Source organism: Betta splendens, chromosome 14 (genome assembly GCF_900634795.4).
Source record: "Betta splendens chromosome 14, fBetSpl5.4, whole genome shotgun sequence".
Lineage (NCBI taxonomy): Eukaryota > Metazoa > Chordata > Actinopteri > Anabantiformes > Osphronemidae > Betta > Betta splendens.
Window position 1 is genome coordinate 10,909,234 of NC_040894.2, and position 25,292 is coordinate 10,934,525.

Genomic DNA, 25,292 nt, shown 5'->3' on the forward strand with positions numbered 1-25,292 from the left:
TTTCAGATTCATATGAATAAAATAAGACTGTTGGGGTAAATCGTTGCCTTAGAGATTAATTAACAATCCTTTGTTTTCGCCAATTAATCCACAGGTCCTGATAAAACCACAGCTAGTTAAATCCAAAAGGAGCCAAATCTGAGTGAAGGATCTCATATCCCTCCTATCAGCTATGTTTATTATTATAGTTCATATCAGTGCTGATTGCTCTTTTTTCTTTGCTTTGGGCCATTGTTGGCGCCAGCACACATTACCTGGGTATCGCTACGCTAAAAGCCTTGCCCGGTACCGCCCACCTTTGTGTTCTGGATCTGAAGGCTCCCGTGGTCGAGCAGAGAAAACCGCGGGTCCTTCCCGAGCAGACTGGCCCCGTTCTTCCTCCAGGTGACCGTGGGCTCTGGGTCCCCAGATGCCTGACAGCCCAGTAGGGTCACGCCTCCCAGAGCCTGCGTTTGGTTGGACGGGCCCTGCCTGATGATGGGCGGGGGGCGGTCCTTCAGGGCTGAAGGTAGAAATGAAAAGAAAGCGGTATTATTGCAACGTGTTCCCAGCAATTTCGCTGTCACGGCCTTGGCAGGAAACCACAACTGTCTTTATTTGCACTTTCCCCTCGACTTTTGCCTGATTTGCGAACAACAATGCGTGACCTTATCACAAGGTGCTAATTTGTGATTGCGGTAATTGCATTGGTGATTGCGGGCCCAGTATGTTAGAGTTCAATCTGCCGCATTTGTTGTGAGCAGAAGCGACGGCTTTGTGAGGCTGTTCCACAGTGTGGCGCCGAGCTCGCGCCACTGCATCACACCTTTGGGCTTTAATTACTAGGTGAGGATTAACAATGCCTAACCCACGGTGCTAATTACCGTACGTTCTTTATAACACCTAACAACACATTCCCACCTGTCCTCTCGAACCACTCTGACTCATGGCTGCGCCCCCTCCCTCTTGGCATCCTCTCTCCCCCTCGCGCATCCTGACACAACTCCAAATTAGCGAGCAGAACAACAATACGTCTCCTTTAAAGCCTTTTAAAAGCGCGTTATATCATCCAGAAAACAGCCTCTGCACTCTGCAACAATAATTTCTGGAGTGTTGAATCTCCCTCGGCCTTGTAACTATCGCCCGCTTCCAATTTCCTCACCGCTGCTCTCCACTGTTATCAGGCCTGTCTCCATTTGCACAAGTGTTTACAGCGGGTTCACCCTGCCTTATCTTCCATCACACCCCCTCGAACACACTGAGGAACACAGCAACTCCGGCAAAATAGGAGCGAAATGAGGTACAGCTAGTTGCAGCAACCATGATAAGGCTCTTGTACAGTAATTGCCTGCATTTATGTGGCAATAAAAGATTTTTATTACATTGGTTGAAGTCAGATTTAAAATGTACTGGTCTGACTGACAACACTCCTTCGGCTGGTTCACCAAAAGCTCATAAATGCTCAAAAGCATTACATATGCTGAATTATTAGGGAGTCAGCACTGACACGTTATTGCTGATCCTAATTTAGCCGTGGTTGTGTATGAAATGTTATCAAATGTGCCAGCTTCGGTAACAAAGGTAATAATAAAAGCAAGTTTTCCATGAGCAGCTGCCCAGCACACTGAGTTTATTATAGAGTAGATCTGCAGATCGCATACTGATAATGCACCATATCACTAGACTGTAGCTTCATTATGGCGTCAAGTTTCAGGTCCAAAATTCCAGTAGGCACCACTCCAGCTCTCTGTCCGTCTTTGTTTACGGTCACCAGTCTGAGATATTTGTTCCACGCCTTATGCTCGGCACCAAACATTTGGATATTGATCCATCTCCTGAGAGTGACAGAACAAGAGTCGTTTCCTCCTAAAAAAACACTTTAGCAGATACTGATTTAATAATGTGTAGGAGGAAAAAAAAAAGCCAAGAAACAAATGGAAAGAAGGGCATGAACGGCTCCCAGCTGGCAGCGGCGCGGCACTTAACGCTGACATTAAAGCGCGGTCGAAAAAGTGTCTCTCCGTCAAGACGGCGGTTTAGATGCTGTTGATGTTTCAGTCCTTTCAGAGCGTTGGGATTTACCGTAGTGGGGTGATAATGACATGATGATTGCAGGTGACTGTTTTACCACATGCAACTCTTCTTCTATACAAATGTGTGCAGATAAACATGTGTTTTGTTGCTTTTTACAGATAATGTTTTATACAGAAGCCCATTTAACATGTTTAACTGTCCCTCAAATGGTTGTGGGTCTGCGTGGATGCATCTTGCTTGAAAGCTAAACTTGTCATTGTTTCTTTGTGTAGTGGTTCCTCAGGGACTAATTGCTTTACTGTACATTTAAGCTGTCGTTCCTATATCGGATAAGCTGCGGTGTGATTTACCAGCCATTTGAAGTAATCCATTCAGATGATCCCGCAGGGGAAGAGGTAATAGCTTCATTCTGGAGAAATTAGCTGCGTATTGAGCCATGCAATCATGCAGCGGCGCGTTAGGTGTTCACTAATACAGTCTGAGCATCTCCCTGCTTAATGTAGCTAACAGGGTGTGACAATGCAGTGTAAGTATAAAGTCTCCGAACCTGCTGGCTACGGAATTGGTGTTTGTCCAGGTTAAAAAAGCCTCATTTGATCACGCCTCCAATAAACATGGGCCTCACCGTCTGCCACCTCCAGCTGAGCCTTGGCCATGATGCTGCCTGCCACTGTGAGGGCCTGGCACATATAGTACCCCGCATCCGAGCGCTGCACGGGCGAAATGCTCAGCTCTCCGTTGACGGACACGGAGACGCGGCTCTCCCCCTGCGTCGGCTGGTTGGGAAACATAAGGTCCTGCGAGGAAAGGGAGCCAAACATGGAGAAATGAAGCAGTATTGAATTTTGAAACAAAAGTAAATATTTCATCAACTCAACTTGGGTAAACTAAAATTAAAATGAATTGTCCTGAAGACTTGTCTCTTATAATTTCACATCTTTGCAGCACAAGTGGCTTTAAAGGAGTGACTGCTGTTATACCGTCAACATGCTTACACATTCTAATAATTATGTGCAATCGAGTTCGAAAAGTGGGTCAATATCTCTCTGTGCTAGCACTAAATGGCAAACCCCGCTGTGATAACCTGCAGTCATGTTGATGAAACCACGGCATCAGCATTGTCCTTCTCTGCAGCATAAGCAGACGAGCTGATGGGCAGGAAAGGACATTAGCCTTGTTTTCATTATGTCTAATGGCTCTAATGCAGCACATGGCATTATTTCTTGCTAAGTGATTTGGCTGGTCATGCTGGTGTAGATAGATGATGAATGGCCACTTCATTATCTGCATTTGGAGGAGAAGCACATTCTTCTGTCCTCCTGCTTTGGTCCTTTGTTGCATGATTCATGGTCGTCCTTTCTATTCCATATCATTTACTTTTGATAGATGTGCGGTGCGATCCAGAAATAAAGCCCTTCCTTCCTCGTGCACATATGCCGACACGGACCTTTTGTCAGAACCCGGGGCTCACCTGGCTACCCTCTCGCTGCCAGAAGACCGTGGGCTGAGGTTTGCCCCTGGTCTCGCAGGGGAAGGTGGCTGTGCGTCCTTGGGCCACAATCTGGTCACGGGGTCGCACCACGAACTGAGGCGCCTCTGAGGTCAAAGGTGAAATAAACAACATCACAACAGCAGCACATTTGCACACAATAAATACTGAGTGTTCAGCAAATGGTGACAGTACAACTACTACTGTAAAACTACTACTGGAACAATGTCCTGCCAACTAAAAACGTCATGCATTACGTTATTATATTAGGGATTACATACTGTATGCAAAAAAAATCAGCCCTTCATCCAGCTGCTAGAACATCAGGATGCGTTGTTATGCCGGGTTTCATATCCCGTTAGGCTGTAAATTCATTGTTTCTACAGCAAGCTGCTAGGAGCCATCGATCGTAGTAATGTGGATATACACGTCTCATATTAGTGATGAATGCGTTTGTGAAATGTCACACATGCATGCTGTAAATGTGTGTGATCAAAAAACAAACAAACAAACAAACAAACAAACTCATGCACACTGGGATCAGCTCTTACTTACCAACAGGGCGAGCTGGTGACACGACAATGGTGTGTGGGTGAGATTGACACACGACACAGAGAGAAGGAAGGCAGAGGAGCAGAACAGAGGGACAGGAAAAAAAGGAAAGGAATGAAAATCAGAAATGAATGAGATGGAGTTGGGTTTCCATCCATGAAATTTGAAGGGGGGGGAATGGCGTTCATTCACCAAAAGCAGGTGAGGGCATGGGCCTCGGGAATGGGCGCCTTGCTGACAGTAGAAAGACAACCAATGCCAACAACCACTTGTTGGACAGATGTAGTTTAGCAGCTTTTAGCATCTTTATCCCCTCATAACATAAATTCAATACCATCTTCAATTAGCTAAAAAAAGATTACGTATCCCTAACCACTGATCACTGATTTTCTTTTTTTCTGCTCTTCGTTATTGTTTCAGTATAAAGTTTTAATTGTAAAACTCCTGGTTTATACAACTTTACCAAAAAAGCACAAGCATAATTTTCAATAACCTCAAAATATGTCTCTAACATTAAGATGTATAAGAGCATTAGAAAAAAGAGGTAGTAAAGCAAAAATATGTAATTAAAAAATAAATATTAATGCATATGAACTATGATGTACAAGCATGTGTGATGATGTACAGTATGATGCGGAGCTCACTCAGATGGTATTAAAGCGATATTGGTTTCTTCCAGGCAACGCCTTACAAATCTAAAGAGAACAATATTTTATTGTGCTCCATTGATAATGACAGTGTTAGTGAGCTGGAAGGAAAATGGCTCCCAGAGGAGAGGCTGAAGAACAGTTCACTTAAAGCTGGTTGGATTGCTCATATGTGGAGCATAACTGAGGATCTGAAGCAATCAACAGTATCAATCTGCTATGTGAAAAAATGGCCTCTCAGCAGGGGGGCAATAATGCCCATAAAACGAGCAATAAAGGGCTGATTGCCCTGTGGTTTGCTTGGGGCGATACAGGAGAATGTGGGATGCGTTAGGAGCTCCACCAGCAGTCACCCACCTCTGATGGTCAGGTAGGCAGACGCCTCCACTTTACCCACGCGGTTCTCTGCCAGGCAGGTGAACGTCCCCTGATCGCTGACCGACGCTTTTTTTATCCTCAGCAGAAAGTCCTCCTTATCGTACCTGACGTCGTACCTGGCAGAAAGGAACAGCAGCGGCGTTAAGTCAAACGCAATCGATCGGCGCCGATCGCACGCGGATTAAAATACCCCATTTAATAAAGCAAACGCAATCAACAAACGCTGGAATTGAATCAAGCGTGATGTGTAAGATGGAAGCTTTCGCAAAGGTTGTGTCATATTTGATGGAATAAAGACAAACTATCCTTCGCAATTAAGACTCCCTGCTGCACACAGTGTCTCACACGGTGCAGAGGCAGAAAAAAAAGCAGCAATTATGCTGAGATGAAGGCATGGCAAAATGAAAGGTGCTTTCAGCTGGAACCCTGACTGTTCCACTATTTCAATATTTATAAAGACGAGCCACCTACTGTGGTGTGGGATGTGTAGTGCGCTATACTACTGTATGTGTGCGTGCGTGAGAGAGAGAGAGAGAGAGAGAGAGAGAGAGAGAGAGGAGACAGACAAATAGTCTGAGAGTAAGGGAGTGGCACCGTCTGACAAACTCAACTGATGAATGAGCCCAGCAGTAAAAAATGACTAATTCATAGAGATGTTCCATCCACCAGAGCCGCATACTGTACGGCAACCGTGATGCAGTCAGACTGAGAGAAACATCTCAGCTACCAGAGTTTAGATAAGCACCTCAGAGGAGCTACAGACAGAAGGAGTCGCGCTCCCCGCTCCGTCTCCAGAGTGCCTTTTGGTGTGAGATCCTGCGAAATTGACTAGCCAGCCATACTGATTCCGAGACGGGAGACAAGTCAGGCAGAGAAATGGCACAAGGGGGGAGAAGAAGTCCCATTCCAAACAGACGCTTGGAGAGGGTGTGGGCAGAATATCGATGGGCGCCGTGGGTTGTGTCCAGAGTCGGCGAGGACTCCATTCACGGCACATCTCTGACCCAGATACGGGCTTCCCAGGAGGCCCGTGGGTTTAGGAAAAGAATGAAAGAAGTGGAACTAGGGAAGTGAGGCGAGGCGGGTCTGAAAGTAGGACATGTTGCTGAAGTCAGTGGGTACTGAGGTAGAGGGCACCACAGGCTGCAGGGAGGCAGACAGGGGAGCAGGCTGGAACCCCGCTGTGGGCAGGTTCCCTCACTATTTAAACAGAGTTCCTCTGCTTTGTTTACTGTGGTAGAAATGGCTAGTAACAGGTGTATATACAGTAATTCTGCATTATTATTCATTATTATTGAATCTAATCCAACTTTCTGGTGGTTTGTGGTGTTTATTCTACTCCTTTAATTGTGTTTGCATGCATCATTGTGGTTACGTAAGTGTTGCTGTGCACATTCTTCTTAGTGCCTTCAGTTTATTGGACGGTGAAATTATTTGTCTGGCATTATTATAAATAACCTACAAACACGGGCATTATAGGAGCTTTGTCATTAAGTCTGAAGAAGCAGAACTCTTCCATTGGAGCAGAGCGATGAAAAGATCTTGATGGACGGGCAGATTGTACGAGGAGACACACTGTAATTAAAAGTATAAAGCGGCGAGCAGTAACTATTAGCACTGTAAAAGCTCACATGACAGGCTAATAACGGCTTCAAAAAGTGCTCTGATGTCGCTACAAAGCGATTAGCAAGGACTGTCGATGTTGACGCGCACGTGGGCCAAAACACATCATGACACAACGCAACAACACTCAACTTGGGTCGCACACACCCTCAGGCTCTCATTTGGACTTTTAAAGTGGCTAAAAACACGGGAATGCTTGCATCTAATGAATGGGTCTTGCTTCAGTATATTGACTATTATAGGTGCAGACATTCTGCGAGGCCTCTTCCGCTGTTACACAAACACAGACGCAGCCGCACACTTCCTCACCTGCCGCGGGGGACGTCCACGTCCTCCTTCTTCCAGCGCAGCGTGGGCGGCGGGTCGCCGTGGACCTGACACCTGAACTCCACGCTCTCGTCGACCAGGACCACCTGGTTCACAGGCCGCTGCACAAACACGGGTCGCTCTAGACACACACACACACACTGCTAAATATACCTTTGTCAGGGTGGTAAATGCTCCGCGTGCCGGTGGCCGTGAGCACCTGAGAATAACCGTCGGCTGCCATTGGCGCGCGTCAGGCGTCTTACCGAACACTGAGAGCTGGGCTTTCTCACTCTCCCGCTCGCCGACCATGTTGGCTGCCACACACACATAAATGCCCGCATCGCTCTTCTTGGCATTGGAGATGGTCAGCTTGCCTCCACGAACCTGACAACACAACATGTCGCACGTTACGCCTCCCAGTCCTAACGGTGGGAAGCGGCCGCTCCGGCCCGGACCGCGACTTACTGAAACTCTGTCGTCCTTGAGGTCGAGCCGAGCCGCGTCCTTCCTCCAGAAGGTGGTGGGTTCCGGGTGCCCGCGCGGCGCCTGGCACTCCAGACTGGCCGTCTCCCCGACCGCCACCACCGCGTCCTGCGGGTTCTGCCTGAAGTCGTCGCGTAGCACTGCAACAGAAGAGGCCGTTGAGTTTCATTCATGTCCCCGCGCTCCCCATTATGTCGCTCTAGGACCGAGCCGTCTCCGTTGAACTGACCCCCGTCACCTTTTTCCAAAGCGAGAAGCAGAAGATAATTCTATCAAGTAGGCTTCCTCACAGAACACTCAGCAATCTGTCTGTCTTTAATAACACGGCCGCCCCTGAGGGTAAAGGTATGAGCTCCTCTCCGATCTTAGTAGATAAATGTGAGGGTGTGTAAAACCCAGAGGGAGTAACACAGTACAGAAACAAAAAAAAAAGCTTGAGGTGTAGAACAATAAGAGGAAGATCATTAGAAGTGTTTAGTTCTACCAGCAGTTGTAGCGTTGGGAATAACTAATGTCTCACCCATTCATGCAGCGTTTAATGACATTCTGCCAAACAGAATATTTATCTTCATTTTGATGAGTAAATTTGACCAAATACTACTGAAATAGTTTTTCTCTGGAACCCTGAGCGATAACATCTTCGTGAAAGCTGTTTTCAGGCAGGCACAAGGTCAGAGCTCTGCATGTACCGAGCGGCGGCGGTATCGATCGCTGCAACTCTCATTTCTGAGGCTTTATGAAGTGACCGGGGAAAAAGGTGCAAGGTCTCAATTATGATCAATGGCAACACACTGGAAACGTCTCATTAACAGCGGCAAATGTCACGCGAGATGCTGCTGGTCAGAGGGCGCGTCCGCGGCAGGAATCGATACAGTAGCTGGGAACAACAACATTAACGCTACCCAGCCCCATAATTATGACAGCTACTTAAAGTATGGCACATTTGCTTTGTTTAAATACTCATCTCCAGTTCATTAGCATTCCATTTGTGAGCTGGTTTAGTCTCCCAGCGCTGCAGAAACATTTTAATTTGTCCGTGGCAGGAGCGTCTGCGCTTGGTTTTTGTCTGTTCAAAGCAGCGAGAACATCAAGAATTGTCAAGCGGAGCCGCGCGTCTTGGAGAGAGGTGCCGCACCAGCTATCTGGCGCTCACTTAAAAGGTTAGGCCTTCAAAACTCCCTAATTCTGTCACAGCCGCTACGCCAAACACTGAAAGGCGTTTTGAAAGCTTTAAGTATAGCTACAGAAAATGACGGCACTGAGCGCATCGCTGGAATCATAGATAAAAATAGACTCCATGATGTGGGTCCTGCAATGAATTGTGGTCCACTTTGCGTTAATTCCCCGCGACATGTTGTTTGTGCAAAACGCTTTACTGTCGGCTGATTTTAAATAACGCGCGGCGGCGGCCGGTGCCGATCTGAGAGCGACGGCTAATTACAATTCACCACAACTGTGCGCAGATAGCATCAGCCGGGTTAATACCGCGGCATTTCCCTGCTTTTAATTACCCCAGGACGACCAGATAACAACCTGCTCGTCGCTGGTGCGGCTGCTTCTCAAATGGATGTTCAGTTTGCTTTGCGTTCTCATTACAGCCATAAGCTGTTTTGCTGATACTCAGTAGCATGAATCCCTCGTCCCAGGAGACACCTATGTAGTGAAGGAGGAAAAAAAACAGTGAGGAGCCAGAGGCCCTTTGGCCCAGCTGTCAATCACAGCCTGTCTACAAGTAAATGAGTGGTTGGAGAAAGTCTTTTGGCACAGGCATACGTGTCACATGTTACTGTACACTCAGTGACCCACTGCCTCCGCTCGTGCAGCCACACAGCCTCCATCCGCATCCCTGCATTGTCACATTAAAGGTACTTCTGCAACAGCGAAGCCCGTCTCAGGAGACAGTGAAACACACACAAAGGTACGAGATGCTTCCAGACATAAAACGCAAGCCCAGTGACACAAAAGGAAAGTAGAACAGCACAACGGACTAATGAAGAGACAATGGTGTCCATTTCCACGTATGTGTCACTACAGGGTTGTTTGTTGTCTGTATCTCTATCTAAATTTCTGATGCATATGCAATAAGAGCCTCACACAGGAAAATTTCTTGATTGTGATTGACGGCGTGCAAGGTCTAAATAAATAGGAAGAGAATCACGCATTAACAATCACCTTTTGGTAATAGCTCCTGCAAATTTGTAAGACTCTACTATGGAGTGTTTGCACATACACATGAATACTGTCAGCGGTGAGGCTGTGATTTATTGAGTTCAGACAGCACGCATTACCCCGCTGCAATGACAAGCACCCCCATCCCCCGCCTTCACTCCCCCCTTCACACGGTGACACCTTTGCAGGTTTCCTTGGGTGCTGTTTATGAGGGCCCTCGAGACACGAGGTGGGGGCCGTGTTGTTCTAATCTATCGATCTGCGTCGCCCCCACGGAGGCAGAACCCATGCGCGGCCCGCTGCTGGATGGTAATTATTTCAGGTGACGGGGTTCGCCGCCACTAGCTAATGTTCTCTGATTGAGTGCTGCTCAATTATTGAAACCAGCCGTTCGGGGGGGACTCGGTTCGTTTAGCAAATCTGAGGGAGAATCGTTTGTGAATGGGTTTCATTTTGTGGCACAACTGGTGGTAAAATGCGTCAAGAGATGAAAGTATATGAATCCAAATACCCATACAGAGTGGGCGTGTGCCCGTTTTCAGATATTATACATTGGAATCCTGATTTCTGAGGAGGCTAAAGACACACCTGCAGCATAAAAACCTCACTGAATCATATTTCACCACTTCACCACACCTGTGAACCGCAGCAGAGCTTGTTTATTCCGGCGCAGTAGGTGTTCTGCACAGACAGGATATCTATCAGGCCGCACCTTTATTAGCTTCTCCGGCGCAGCGCGGCTACTGTAGCGCCTCGCGCATCCATTAAGCCCGCACGCGCTCACTGCACTGGAGCGTCTGGAAGTCAGCGCTGCCAAGTGTCACAACAAGGCACGGCGGCGAACGGCGAAGCCTAACGACGCTTTGTGCTCCATTTGTGCGTGCGACGGCGCATTTGGTGCCAACGCTGGCAGCTGTGACAGGACCTCTGCCTCCAAAGTAATGGCTAAATTTGTGCTGCAGTTGTACATTTGAGATGAAGTAATATATCAGCAGACTGGCTCACACGTGCTAATGACACCGGCATTTGTATTCTGCTCCCACCGCACCTGAGACCGATAACGCTGCTTGGAAGCTGCCAAAGTTCAATTTGGACTGATAAGTGCGTGCAGCGCGCTAAGCTAGGCGCGTCGGCGCGCGGCGTCCTGAAATAGCTTAAATTGTTTGCTCGCTGGCAAAGATGTCTCCCCATTATTTCCTCCTCCGGCGTTTTAATTGGGTGACCTCAGGTGGCAAAGGTAGCTTACATTTGTATGCTCGGGATTCACGCAGAGTTTGCTCTCTTGAATCCGGGCGTTTTTCAAAATATAGAGTCAGCTCTATTCATGATAAAGTCTCCACACAAAATATAATAGGCTCTAAAAGCTGGAAAAATTGCAGCAGGTACATTTGTTCCATGTGAAAAAAAGGACACGGTGAAAGATTGTGGTAAAAAATTGTTATTAGGAGCAGGATTTTTATGCAGATGACACATTTCTACATCCTCAACAGCCATGAATCATCACATAGTGCATAACCTTTGATTCTTAAGTGCACTCATACATCTAAACAGAACAAAACAAAAAATCCCACAAAACATAGAAAACAATGGCTGATGGTAAATTTCTCCTTCGTGTGTTGTTGCCGCGCTAAGTAGGTTTTGATCAGCGTCACCGCCTCCTCATAGTTTTGTCATTTGATGGGAGTCGATCTACAGACAAGCAGGTTGAGACACTGATTTAGGAGGAGGAAAGTAACGAGGCTCCTCCACACGTCTCAGCCGTCATCCCAGTGCATTCATTGTCATAAGCATTTCCTTCACTTTCACCTACTGTAATATTTCAACTGTACTTGACCCAGTTCCTGGGTTTATTTCATTTCAAAAGACATCCAATTATTTTATTACTCAGAATAGTAAATAAGCAGGGTGCAGCAGCCAGATGGTGGCGGCTGAACGACATTTCAGCCCAACGCTGCGTTTGGGTTCGTCCGGAGTGATCTGCTGATTTGCTGTTGCATGCGTGTGAACTCTAAACCCCCCACACCTTACGACCCCGCCCAAAAGCTGCTGCTGTTGTCGTCGCCCTCCACGCCGGCGCTGCCGCGGCGGAAAAAGAAACGGAATTGTATATGAGCGGAGAGAGATGGAGACGCTAACACCTCGGGAGCCGCGGCGTGTAACAGATGGCTGCGTTTCCATTCGGGAACCGCAGACGCGCTGAGGAAAGGATGTGCAGCGCGTAGCAACTACGGTTTCATTTGATGGACTGGAAGTGTGTGTGTGTGCGTGCATTGTGTCAGAAAGGCTGATGTTGGAAGAAAGGCCCGTTCATGTTGGAGGGCTAGTGATCCAGTGTCAGAGGAGCATTACAGTCGCTGCTGTAGGTGATGGTTTATGACAGTGGTTGCTTAAATTTGTCGTTTAGAGTTCACTGAAGATTCTGTTTGAACAGCCACAGCCTGTAGGGGTGTGTCACTTTCTCAATGGCACTCAAGGATGTCCCACATCTGTCACATGCAGATAACACAGTGACTCACGCACACACGCACACACACACACACACACACACACACACACACACACACACACACACACACACACACACACACACACACACACACACACACACACACACACACACACACACACACACATCTGCCCTGGTCTTCTATCACAAACTCTGCTGATGACCACAACATATCACAGTTGTTCAAGAGACAGGGACGGAAACCAAGGCAGATGTGCCGACGCGCACTCGGAGGGAGGGAGGAGGAATCTGGAGTGAAGCGAGGCCTATCTGCATTAGGGATTTTGTTTTTTGAATAAATAAACAACTTAACGTGTCTCTGCCCTACAAAAGTCATCAGCAATCAGTCAGGACCGCGATCAGCGGGGAGATGAGGAGCATTTACCCAACGTCCCCCGAGGCTACCAGCCCAGCTCACGTACATTACCTATTATAATGCTGCCTTCCCAACACGAGGACATACATGTACTGTAGCATGAGTTCATTTAAGGCCTGTTGTCACAGAAAGAAAATGGCAGCTCGCACATCAGACCGTATATATATTCCTCCACCACTGGCGCTGCATAATTTAATAACACATTTCCCGGTTTGAAAACCAACCTAAACTCCAGTCTGGGAGGCAGCGTGCGATCTGGAGGCATGTAACTAAAGTCAGCAGTCTCCAAAATTACAAACAGGCAGCTACAAAATCTAGCAGCGCTTCGCTTTGCTTTTTTGGCATCATTAATGTCGAGGCCAATTAGCATCAATATGAAGGTTGGAAATAGATGCACGGGGAAACGCGGGCGCCTGTGGCAACGCGATACAGAGTAGTCGAGCTGCTGATACTATTTATTTTTATAAAATGGGAGGATTTAGCAAACAGGAGTCGTTGCTCCATTTAGATTCGGGTTCATCCTCCGTAGCGTTGGTCTCATTGCTTCCGTTTTTTTTGTTTAAGTTCAACTTTGTTCAACCAGGCAGAACCCCCAAGGCCCGTTGACTCATTCTTTTTATATCCTCCCATGTAATACTTGAATATGAATTTCGACTTTGGGGTAGACTCGAGTGCATTTCTTATGCATTCTTCTGCCCTTTGAGTCAGGAGCCAGTCAACGACCGCGAAGAGTTAACAATAACTGCTCCACCATTGTCTGCTTTAATTAACGTCTAGGCTCTGTCACGTAGTGTAAACTTGTGGATGCTATAGACGGAGGGTTCTCTCCACTCCCCGTCTCTCACCCTCCATGCCTCCAGTTACTGTAACAGCATTCCCTCGGACCACATTTCCACATCTATAATTAATTACCCCCTGTCTGCATGCGTTTCTTCACCAGAGCACATTCCTCTATCTCACTGACGAACCTATGGAAATCTGCTGCTTCCGCCGCTCTTCGCACCATCTCATCCTCCAACACCTGGAAACGCTGCCGCACATTCGTTCGTGTGCACGGCTCGGTGCGAACCTTTGTTCATTTCGTATTTAAGGATGCTACATTCCTGCTCCTGCTTCCCGAGTATTTAGACAAACATTTGCTGGCAGGCACACGTGACCCGCTTTCATAAACCCTCATCCTGCATCCTCTTCAGAGGCGCGTTGAGAAAGAGAGAGAAATGGAAAAAAGCCAAATATCTCAAAAGTCAATCACATTATTTTTCTTTTCTCAAAGATCATGGATATCACAGGCCCTCGCAGCAATATTGCAGAAATGCACAAGACGAACTGGGAAAATGAGTCAGGGATCAGAATCCAGCCTTTTATCCGCCTTGTTTCACTAAAACAGCCATCACCCAGGGAGGCAGCGCTTTCTTCCATGCCCTCGTCCTCTCCAGCCAAAATTATCCGTGCCGCTGTGTTTCGCAGTCGTCGTCGTCAGACTCGTAATGCTGAAATGAAAATGCTAAACGCGCTCTCCAACACATCTTTAAAGATTAAAAAGCCTACATTTGTTTCTCTACACGTGATTAAACACTCGCTAGCCACACATTTGCTCTGCTCTAGGATGATATATGGGAATCTTCACTGCATATACATTATACTACAGTATATGTGCATCATATATTTTGCCATTGCTTTGCTTTTTCTGCACAAAAATGGTAATTTTGGAGAATGGTAATTGCAGCCATTCATCTGTGCGTTTGCGCCATCTATCATGATCAGACGCGTGTGCTGATGGCCACTGGAGATCTGGGAGCAGAGGTGTGTTTACCACATGTTCGCCACATCCTTCTCAGCGTGACTGAGGGCGAACGGGCCATTTTTGCTGGTGTTGATTCTATATGGCTATGCAGATGCTTAAAACCTTGGAGACGGGGGCGGGGCCTCCTCTACTACTGGCATTTGACACAAAAGAAGAGTAATTAATATGCTAATCTTGTTCCAGCACATTAACTGATAATGCATGGCCCACTGTCTGCCTTTGATTTCACTGATTTAACGTGTGATCTCCAGATGAGGAAGTTAACTGAAAACGTTTAACACGCCTGTAAGTGCACAAAGGTTGCTTGACCCGGAGGCGGCGCTGCACCCAAAATACCACAGTTGGCTCAATATATTGGCTCAAATGTAATAAGCAGCTGTAACCTTTACATGGTTATTATGCTTTACAGTGTGTAGTAATTGAATGTTTTTCATTTACATGTTGGGATGGAAGCTGGGGCGTTCAGGTCACCTTCCGCGAGTGAAGGTGGGTCTAGGAATGCACCTTTCACTAAACCTTGAGCTCTTCTCACCTCCACCCAGCCCCCAACCTCCAATGCGCTGCTGAGCGGCTTAGATGATTATTCACCCCAAATCTCTGTTAATCACATCCAGGCACCCCACCCCCCCCCCCGGTAATCCCAAGGCCACCGGCACACGCTGCCTGCACCGCACGGGACTGGAAGGGAGCAGCTGCTGGTGGCTGTCGCCGACCTGCTGCTCTCCACACGTCCGCCGGCTCCGCCGCCGCCTCTTCTGCGGCGCGAAGCATCTAAGCACATTGAAACGCGCTGTCTGTCAGAAGAAAGACTGCGCTGGCACTTCAGGAAATGGCATCAGGTTTTTTATGTATATGACATTTCCATAGCGACGCGGGCAATCTTCCAGTGATCGCCTATCATGGGGCGATCAGTCTCCGCTAAGAGTCCCGCGTGTGAACACATGCATGCATATTCATGCCGAACGTACACGCTGAAGCACAGGGAGGGATCTACGCGCGCAAACACAGCCTCTGAACACACACACGCACACACACACACACACACACACACACACACACACACACACACACACACACACACACACACACACACACACACACACACACACACACACACACACACACGCACACACACGCACACACACGCACACACACACACACACACACACACGCACACGGAAGATAAAACTACTCAATCCATCAAAATCTTCCTGCTGCAGACGTTCACATTTCAAGTTAATCATCTCTCTTCATCCTTTGTCAGGCTTCCTCCTTGCAGACCCCCTCGCTTCATCCGCACAGCACACTTATCGCACATTATGCGAAACAAAGGAGTTGGTTTCCCCGAACTCTTCAGACAGTTCTCTACCTCGGTATTAGTCCCAACCATCATTCTTCTGCATAACAATCTGCCGTGACATCGCTCCATTCATCTCTCCCCCTAGACCAACTATATTCAATCTACAGCCAAGGTCCAAGTAGGAGGACGCATGCGAGGAATCCAAATACACCGGTTTATTGTTTGAGCAGAGTCTGTGCTGCACTGCTTTCACAAAATAACTGTAAATAGTGACATGGCTAATCTCAGCACAGCTGTTAGTATTAGGTCCTTTAATCCCGGTCCAGATCGGTGATGTGCTCACACGGGCTTGGGGACAGATGAGCAACAGCCACCAGTGCCAAGTGGGCTAAAGGCAGCAGACTGGCCGGGCGCTCGTCTTCAGACATGATAAGCTGTGAATCTGTGGGATCTGTAGAGCAGCTCCATGCGACACTTCGTGTTTTATTATAAAGGCTTTTTAATAAATACCAGCAAACCTGATGATGAATTTACAAAAAAAAAGAAAATGAATGATGAAGCCTAATAAGCTATCATGTTCAAATATTTAATAATCAATACAGTGTCTTTATTGAACATGACAACAAAACCAACAGTTCTTGTTTTATGAGCACTTTTTCCACTTTCATCCCTCTATATATTGCAGATTTTTAAAAAATCCCTGTCATAAACAGCAAATGCCTCTTTGAGTAAACACGCGCCATGATGTGTTTGACTACAGGGGGCTCAGATGTTCTCCACGCCAAGGAGGATCACACCTATTTGCTTTTCCTCCCTCCACGTTTTATCAGATTTACGGAAAATCAAACTGCATTTGTCGATGCGCTCATAAACGTGTCAATCACGGCGCTAAATGACACGCTGTCACTCACCGCTGAGAGCTCCACCTGATGAAATGCAGTGCACAACGCGGGGATGGTTCCTTCTTTTTTTTTCCCCGCGGGCAGTGTAATAACCCTTTCAATCATAGTAAAGATGACTGCCGCCAGAGGCTGACTCCGCACTGTACCGCTGCTGACGCAGTGGAGCCGGTCTCCGCGGACTCTACTGTCTGATCTGCATACGGTGCCATGTGCCAAACCCGATCGTCTGTGGTCAGACGAGCACGCCGGGGGACGAGACAACATCTGTGTCGCGTATCAGGAGAAAGGTCAGGAGCGTAAGACGCGCGAGGGATGAGTGACAGATGCGAGCATGAGCGTGGATGCCGGACCATTCTCTCTAGGTGCAGGGTGTGAGGAAGCTGACAATCCTGTCTTAATCTTCTGGTCGAAGCAAATCAGCCAAAACGGCCGACACTGCACTCGAGCGCGAGGAAACACAGGTTCAGCATCTCCACCGTGCGCTTCCTGTTGAAGCTCACAAACTGTTCAGCAAATGTAAACATGATTAAAGATTTGTGAGCCGGGTTGAAGCTGGGCTGATCTTTAATTATGATTGTTAAGGTAATTGACTTAACGAAGACAAAGGTTTTCCTTTCGCTGCTAATTAATAAGTCCTCTGGCGGCGTAGTGGCTCTAAAATTCATAATGAAGGGACAAAAATGTGATAAAGTTCTTCTCATTACAGTCTCCTTCAAATGTGGTTGTGGATTTTCTTTTTCTTCTGCGAAGTACAAAAACTGAGGGGGTAAAGAATGGCGACGGGGTCAGCGAATAAAGGCTGTTTGTTACAGTTAATAAGGCTGTTCAGACGGTGCTCCACACACTACAAAGGCTCCGCTTAAGATTGTTAAGTTGCTCCAATTACTGGCTGGCAGAGGCATTCAAGAAGAGCACCATTAACCTCGGCATGCGAGGAAACTGAAAACAGCCGGGTGTTTTCTCTCAGGAAATGTAATTGATGAGACGCCGTGGAACAACACACCCACTGGAGCATCCAGTCCCACGGCAAATTATTACTTGGCTTACAGTACGTGTCGAATCTACCTGCTTCCTGCTCGCATGATATTTGGGCCCTTGAATATACAATAACAGTATCATCATGAGAAAAAAAAGCCACTATGCTGAAAACTCGACACAACAAGATGCTTTTTTAACCATCACTATGTGAGCAAGTTATATTTTTAACTTAAACATGAATTGTTTCCGTTCGCAGTCACTTGTGAACCTCACGTTTCCTGGCATCAGAGTGTAAACACAGCTGCATTCAGTCGACACTTTAATCCACATAGCAACCGAGGAATCATCCTTCAGAGTGACACGAGCCTCCACACATCACTAACGCTCGCTTCTCCCCTGCGAAGCACATGTAAATATGCTTCTGCATCGAGACCTTTATTTATACTAAAGTTTGTGTCAGAGTAAAACCCGCGGTGGCCGAGGCCTGAAAAAATATATGAGGGTTATTGTCACCAAGCAGCAAAAAGGTGGAGCTGAGTTTCTATGTGCTCCATGTATGTGATGCAGACTCTCCTGGGCCAAATCACCTTCAGGTGCAAACGTGTTCAGTCCATTTGACTGTTTAGAAAGACATCCTTGTCTTATCCAGCCAAAATCCGCTGACTAGACCCTCTTACTTTATTTAGACACTTTATTTTGATAAAAAAAGTAGTAAGTCTTCAAAGGCATCAAAAGCCAATTTATAAAGCTGACTTTTAAGCTCAGGTGAAATATTTGATCAAATATTGAGCTGGGTTGCAGTAACTGAATGTCTCTGAGGTCTTGTTATAACATAGTGCTTTGGAGGTTTTTAGTGCAGCTGCAAACGTCTGTTGTCATCCTAATATTGTGTTACACTACATTTTGAACATATTAATTAAACAAAGCACGAGCATAACTGCAGGTAGTTCACGAGCCTCGGCTAAATAAATGGACTCGATGGTGCAGGTTGGCGGTAGCTGCGCTGCCCCTCACTCCTGCTGGTTATCTCCCTTTGGTTTAGTTTAATTAGAGGCAGCAGACCTCGCTTGTGTTGTTTCACCATTGCTTATTAAAATGTCACCGCGCCAGAGGGACGTGAAACATCACGCGCTCTGGCTGACGGAGTGTCAGCGTTCCATTTTAAAAGAACAGGGGGCCTATGGAAATATGGGAGGTTTTATCAGTCAGCGTAAGGTGAGGACTATTCATGTACAGTCTGTGGCGCAGGCAGACAGATTACTGCAGAGCTTAAAAGTCTCCCGTATCTGGAGTCACATCTCCGCCCCCCACCGGCTTAATGGATTGAATTCTATGAGGGTCTTCGCTCTTGTGTCACTCTGCAACGCCACTTCGGGCTCAACAAATGCTAAAAATATTACATTTTAAAGGTGAGGCAACTCCAGATTCCCTTCGAAAAAAAAGAAGAATTCTAAAGGCTATGATTTATCCTGTAAGTGCAAGAATCTACTTTCTGGGCATGTTTAGGAGCTTGAGGAATCTCATTTACTGTAGCTCGTCGGGTACCAAAGACATGTGATCTTTGTGTGTAGGAGACGGGAGCAAAACATAATCAGCTTAGATAACGACTGTACAAGAGGCGCAGGCTTCCATACCTGTCACTTCTGCACGCTTTAAAAGGGGTTTTTTTATTAGAAATTTTTCACTTAGCTCATTTGGCTTCAGCCTATGGAGGCTGTCAGAATTACTGCTAAGTAAACATAATTTCTTTGTTTCCTTATCATTTAATTGATCAGCAGAACGATCTGTAATAATGAGTTGTTTCTGAGCAAATTCATAAATTAGAGAGCGCAGCTTGTACTAACAACTTCATTAGCCGGGGCTGGAGGTTTTATCAGAATGAAACGTTCATTATATTATTACCCACATTTACATTCCTATCTGAGACCAATCAAAATGGGAGCGATTTTTCATCAGAATTAACATAGTCCACTGTAAGCAATTATAGCTGGAGAAATTCCACTGGATAAAGTGTGACAGTGTGGTTTTACCTCTTTGTCTGAGAAGAATGAAGCTCGTATGAATTAGTAATTAGCCCAGTGATCCCTCTGCTGTTAAATAGGTTAGAGGATAGAATATATAAGTATGCGTGACGCGTGTGAGCGCAGTGGAGATGGGGGGTTGTCGCAGGCAGCGGGAGCAGGAGAGGGGTGTTTATTCTGGATGGGTGGCTGGATGTCTCCAGCCTGGGCGGCTGGATGCGCTGCTGAGTGCTGCATGGCTGAGCTGCAGCTCGGTCTTGAAAGCCTCACCCACGGAGAGTTCCCGAACTGTCACATACCGCCGGAGCACAGTAAACAACGCGTGCACGCGCACGCACACACACACACAAACACGGGCGGCGGTGCCATTTTCATTAACAGAACCACTGGCACACTCGGCCCAGTTGGTCCCTGAGCCGAAGCTGGAGCTGCACATCTGGTGTCAGCGCTCTGTTAGAGGGAGGCCATCTGGTTGGAGGGGGGGAGGGGGGGGAGGACAGGAGTCACACAGGACTCTCATTGATACTGTACCATCCAATAGATGCACATCAAAACTGCATCTGGTTGCCTGCGCGTACTGTACAATCGCCCCGCGTGTGCATTAGTCCTCTTCCGTGTAAGAGGATTAAACGTCAAGTCAGGTTTGCACTCGGGGCCTTTGGAGCTAATGGCAACGAACAGATATCATGTTTAATGGCTCCGACTCTCAGTAAAAACACGCGTCTCCTCCCGATGAATAATGTGGCTCTGTGTTGTCCTCTGTGTTGGCTTCCGCTGGGAACCTAATATTACGTAACAAATAGAAACCTGAATAATTGTGAAGTACTTCCACGGGAAGTTGCGTCGCATTTGAATGCCGCGTCGTCCTCTTTGCATGTGGTATGTTATTCAGTGATGCAGAGCCCACCAGCGTTTGTGTTGGAACGCATGAGTGTCACTGGCGCCGGCCCAGGTCACACGACAGACATCCTGTGACAGTCAGTAGCCACGGGAGCGGCACATAAGCACACAACTACCCCTACAGTACTGACTGCATTATTAATGGCTCCTAATACTACGTTTTAATTCCTAATTTAATTGACCTCAGATCTGAAAATGCACAAACATTTCTTTATTATGTTGCTGTCAGAAGAACAGAAGAAGATTGGACTCATACTGTACATTAAGGCATATACAAACCTACACCCATGCCTGAAAAGTCACACACACACACACACACACACACACACACACACACACACACGCACACAAAGTGCCTGCCGCCGCCAGTCCCAGACTGAATCATGCTCTTATTAAACCTTGATCGGAATTCCAGCTAGAGCATTATCCACTTACAGTTATTAATGCTGCAGCTCTCGAGGGAGCGGGGGCAAGGAAGTCGGCACATACCACACATACAGATGCCGCTATAGCGAGAACTGTCCTTCAGACGCAAGTCACTGACGGTAAGGAATGTGGACAAATGCACATCGACTGCACGGCACCGACTACAGCCTAAACCTTTACCTGTCAAACCATTATCTAAGCAGGCAGCGAGTGGCGCGTGCTCACGTAAGATAACCCCGCTTAGATTTCCTCAGACATAAGAAAACTGTTTCTAAAATCCCAGCCTCAAGGGACACAAAGGAACGGAGGCTCTCATTTTACTTTTCCAATAAACCACAGTGTGTGTTAATTAGAAATCTGAAGACATTCTGTCTTTTGGCAAAGTTAATTAAAATGTGCCCCCCCTAACCGCTACAGTGAAGGAGGACGTAAAAGGAAATGTAAGTGGCTGAAAATGGAATGAGACGGAAGTGGAAATAAAGGAGAGTCTTTGCTCCGTGTACAGTAACGGCAGACAGGGAGGCGATTAGAGTTTAAGTGGTTGGTCGACTCAAGGTCTGGACGTTCTGTGTTATTTTCAATAAAATGATGTTTATGCAGTATTTATACGTTCAGGTGGATTTGATCACAGTAAGGGTGAGACTTGTAAAAGGTGGGAGGCAAACATGACATTGGGCCTGGAAATGTGATATTTAAATGCAGGTATTTAATAAATCATTTAACCAAATATTCAATGTATCAATGATTACAAAGTGCTGCAAAGTCACCTTGGGCACTAAGTCCTGCTGCAAAGCGCTTTAAAGGCGCGCGTGCTGTATGTTGGTGTTTCAAACAATACAATGTCATTGTGTTGCTGTTTGTGAGAGAACACAGAACAAAGGACAATCATAAGATTGCCGGTTGTGGATTCAACCTTCTCTGAGCGTGTGGCCCAACCGCTCGCTGCTCACTGTTTCAGGCTGCAGCTTCCTTTTCATTCCCTCGTCACGCGATCGCTCGTTTGACCGCCCACACTTCGCCGCGCACTGTCATTTTTGACTTTGCGAAATCATTCGCGTTGCAACCTCGTCGTTTCTCCTGCAGCGAGCCGACGTCGCCGCGCGCCGCCACCAACTTCAGCCCGGCGGCGGTTTGTCACCCGTCCTAATCCCTAATAGTCCTTCCAGGAGCTACAGCACCTGCATGTACATCGGCCAAGACGCACGCGTTTCCCTCCCAGGGTTGGTATGATACCAGCAAGGCCTGACTGCCTGGACGACTGGGTAATACAAGAGGAGCGGCGGCTGTTGAACGGCAGCCAGAGCAGCTAGGATGGGGGGTGGGGGAGGGGGGGCACGCGGAGAAGAGGGAAGCGACAACTGTGGCTGGATCTAGCTTTGATGAGGCGGCATCAGAGGAGGGGAGGCTCTGTCTTCGAGGGAAGCAGGTGTGTGAGGAGGTGATAAGAACACTGCACACACACACACACACACACACACACACACACACACACACACACACACACACACACACACACACACACACACATACACACACACACGCACGCACGCACGCACGCACGCAAATAAACATTCTCCTGCAAATACCACTTACCGAAACTGTTCACTCAACTTCAACAGCACATTTAAAAAAGCGTCCGGCGCTTGCACCGGTGCAGTCACTAACTCACTCCGTTGTCCCATATCATAAGAAGACAGACAGAGACTGATGGTGTAAGAAAACAAATGTTCAAGAGCAGGATGAAGACACCGAGGGAGGGAATAAAACGGAGACGAGGCTGATTTAGGGGGCTGCTGTTCTGCTGCGTGTTCCTTTCTGTGGGGAGAGCTTCTATAACTCAGTTAGTGTCAGTAAGTGTTTCTGCATGCTCACATATACTGTACCACACACACATGCATCAATGTGGAAGTGTTAAAGCGTCCCTGGGGCGTGCTTTGTGCCAATACTCTACGTGGTGTGGAGCCCAGAAGAGTAATTTATGGATAAGATATTTGTTTGGCTGCGTTATTTCAGAATCCATTAAGATTAATTAAGTGTTGCTAAATGTGCTGCTATAGAGTTCAGATTTCGCCCATGCATTTTATCATTAGCTCACAGTTTATCCAGGCCACTTTACAGCTGCTAATAGCCTGAGTGAAGCCAGACCGGAGTGTTTTAATGGCCGGCGAGCAGCAAACGCGACGACTGACGCTGGTGGAGGGTGAATTAGCGACTGGGAATGTGTGTCGTGGCGTCAATGTATAAAGCATGTAAATTTAAACCCCGCGCACATCGGCGTCGCATGCACCTGTGTGCGCTTGTTAATCAAAGGCAGGGGGAAGTAAACGAGACAGACAGGATGCAATTAGACACTCTGTCATCAAATATTTGGTTTGTTTGGCAGGAGGACTGCATTAAAGAGTGGAGGAGCCCCAGCCAAGCGGGCGACTTCCTATCCACTGGTATTTCAGATTCAGACTTTGCACAAGCAATTAGCTCCAATCAGGGATTAATTGAGCTAACACAGAAGGAGAAGGATGGTTTTGGAATTGTTGTGCTTTAGCATTTGTTATAAGTCCAATTAAAACATCATTTCATTGATTGGCTGTCGGCTCGCCACCACTCCGTGTGTGTGTGTCTGTGTGAGTGTGTGTGTGCGTTTGTGTGAGGCTTGAGCACAAACATTTGCATTTATGGCTTTTGCAGACAAAGAGGGGCGCAGATGCTTTCACATCCACTTCTTTAGGAAACTGAGGGGGAGAGCAACACACTCCTGTTAAGGACTAGATACAGCGGGAAGCTTCTGAGGGAACGCGTAGGTGGACCTTGAGTGCACATTGCTTTGTTAACTGCCTTTAGTGAAGAACTTTAACAAGGTCTGTTTTTTCTGCTCATTCACTTTTTATATCTGACCAATATGTGCAGACGAAAGAGCACAATGCTGCTTTCTAGCATACAGTATACTGTATGAAATACTGTAGCAGTAAACATAACAGTGGGTGCAGATTAAATAAAGATCCTATAACATTAAATATAGATATGGGCTAATATTTAACAGCAGGGATGTGGATGCATGGGTTAAAACTAGGATAACTACCTCTGCGATTAAAGTTGCCCCAGGCGCGACTCCCGGTGAAGGATGGCAGAAACCTGCTTACCTGTGGTTTCTAAACAGACAGGGGAGCTGGGCTGGCCACAATGTGCATGCTTTGGGAGGAAAACTGCTCCTTCTCTGGTCTAACAAAGCCCAAAACCAGGTCACAGCTAATGACATAAATTATCTTAATAACTCACTCTTCTGCGAAGGGGATAATGAATTCGCACATGTCGGCTTGAACCACATTAGTCCAGAATCATTTTAATTGTTTATAATAATCAGTGTGAGCGTGGGCAAGATGAATTCGGTTTAAGAGCAGGACTAAATATTTACAGCGCTTCTCCACGCAGGGCGCTCGCAGGATCGTGTAATAGGAAAAGTCCAATATTGTAAATTCTTAATGAAAACATAAATTAATTCAATAAAATATGCAAACAGACAAGGACAATTTTCATATTTGATGTTGAAAAACATCCAGCGCGGATGGCTGCACCGTGACTACGTCATGGCAGCAGCTGGTTATCTGAGGTAGCAGCTAAGCTGGTGGATTTCCTGCCTGTGCCACATCATGAAGCTTATTCAGCCTTTACTTTACCAGCGATGATGCTTCCAGTAATTAGTGGACAGTATTAATAATTGTGTAATTTTACTTTGATTCTCCACCAACTGAGCTTAGATGAAAAATCAAAAAATTATTAGAGTGACTTCTGCCTCTTAACATTAGCATTAGCATTAGCATCCTTTTGTCCAGTACTGTAGGTAGGAACTAAATTGATGGGCACAGTCCAGTTCATAGGATTTGTCCTATTAGTAAACGTTTGAGTTTTACCCTAAATATGATTTGTAGCAAGTGACATGCTTTGTGCTTGAACTATTTGTGAGTACGTTAAATGCAGCAGGGTTTAGTATCAGGTACTGTATCTGTGGTGCTGCTTCCTAGTTAACTTCATATAAATTGCAGAAATACTGCAATAAGCATTAATCCAAGCTGTAAAATCATCTTCATCTCCCTCCTCTTCATTGGCTTTGCTTCAGTTATTCAGTTATGCTTGCGATGAACACAGAGGTTACTAAATACATTGCATGCAAATTCAAAGCAACGGTGCTTTTGGGCTTAGCAAATTACACAAGTGATTTTGTTAATCTTCTCATTCATTTTTCCCTCAACAGGTGGCGCACCTTAAAATACAAATTAATTATGTTAAAAGCCTGAAAACACTGCGCCTGTGTTCATTCCTTTTAACATGAATGGGGGGTGGGGGGGTAAATGCTAGAAAGCCTTAGCACTCAAACGCCTGACTCATATATTAGTTAATCAAGCTTGAGCCGGCTGTCTCAAA

The 25,292-nt window shown here is 46.7% G+C and overlaps 1 protein-coding gene across 2 annotated transcripts in view; it reads right to left on the minus strand.

The window, feature by feature from the left end:
• The window catches only part of LOC114869960 (roundabout homolog 2-like), a 58,770-nt gene that overhangs the window by 17,638 nt on the left and 15,840 nt on the right, over positions 1-25,292 (minus strand). The window contains exons 3-10 of one of the 2 annotated variants that reach the window (XM_029174518.3): positions 7,477-7,634; positions 7,275-7,395; positions 7,012-7,150; positions 5,059-5,195; positions 4,058-4,069; positions 3,485-3,609; positions 2,639-2,810; positions 297-502 (exon numbers count right to left, since the gene is read on the minus strand). In XM_029174518.3, the coding sequence (XP_029030351.1) occupies positions 297-502; positions 2,639-2,810; positions 3,485-3,609; positions 4,058-4,069; positions 5,059-5,195; positions 7,012-7,150; positions 7,275-7,395; positions 7,477-7,634 (1,070 nt within the window). The remainder of the gene's footprint in view (positions 1-296; positions 503-2,638; positions 2,811-3,484; positions 3,610-4,057; positions 4,070-5,058; positions 5,196-7,011; positions 7,151-7,274; positions 7,396-7,476; positions 7,635-25,292) is intronic. The other variant, XM_029174519.3, reaches the window with a different exon arrangement.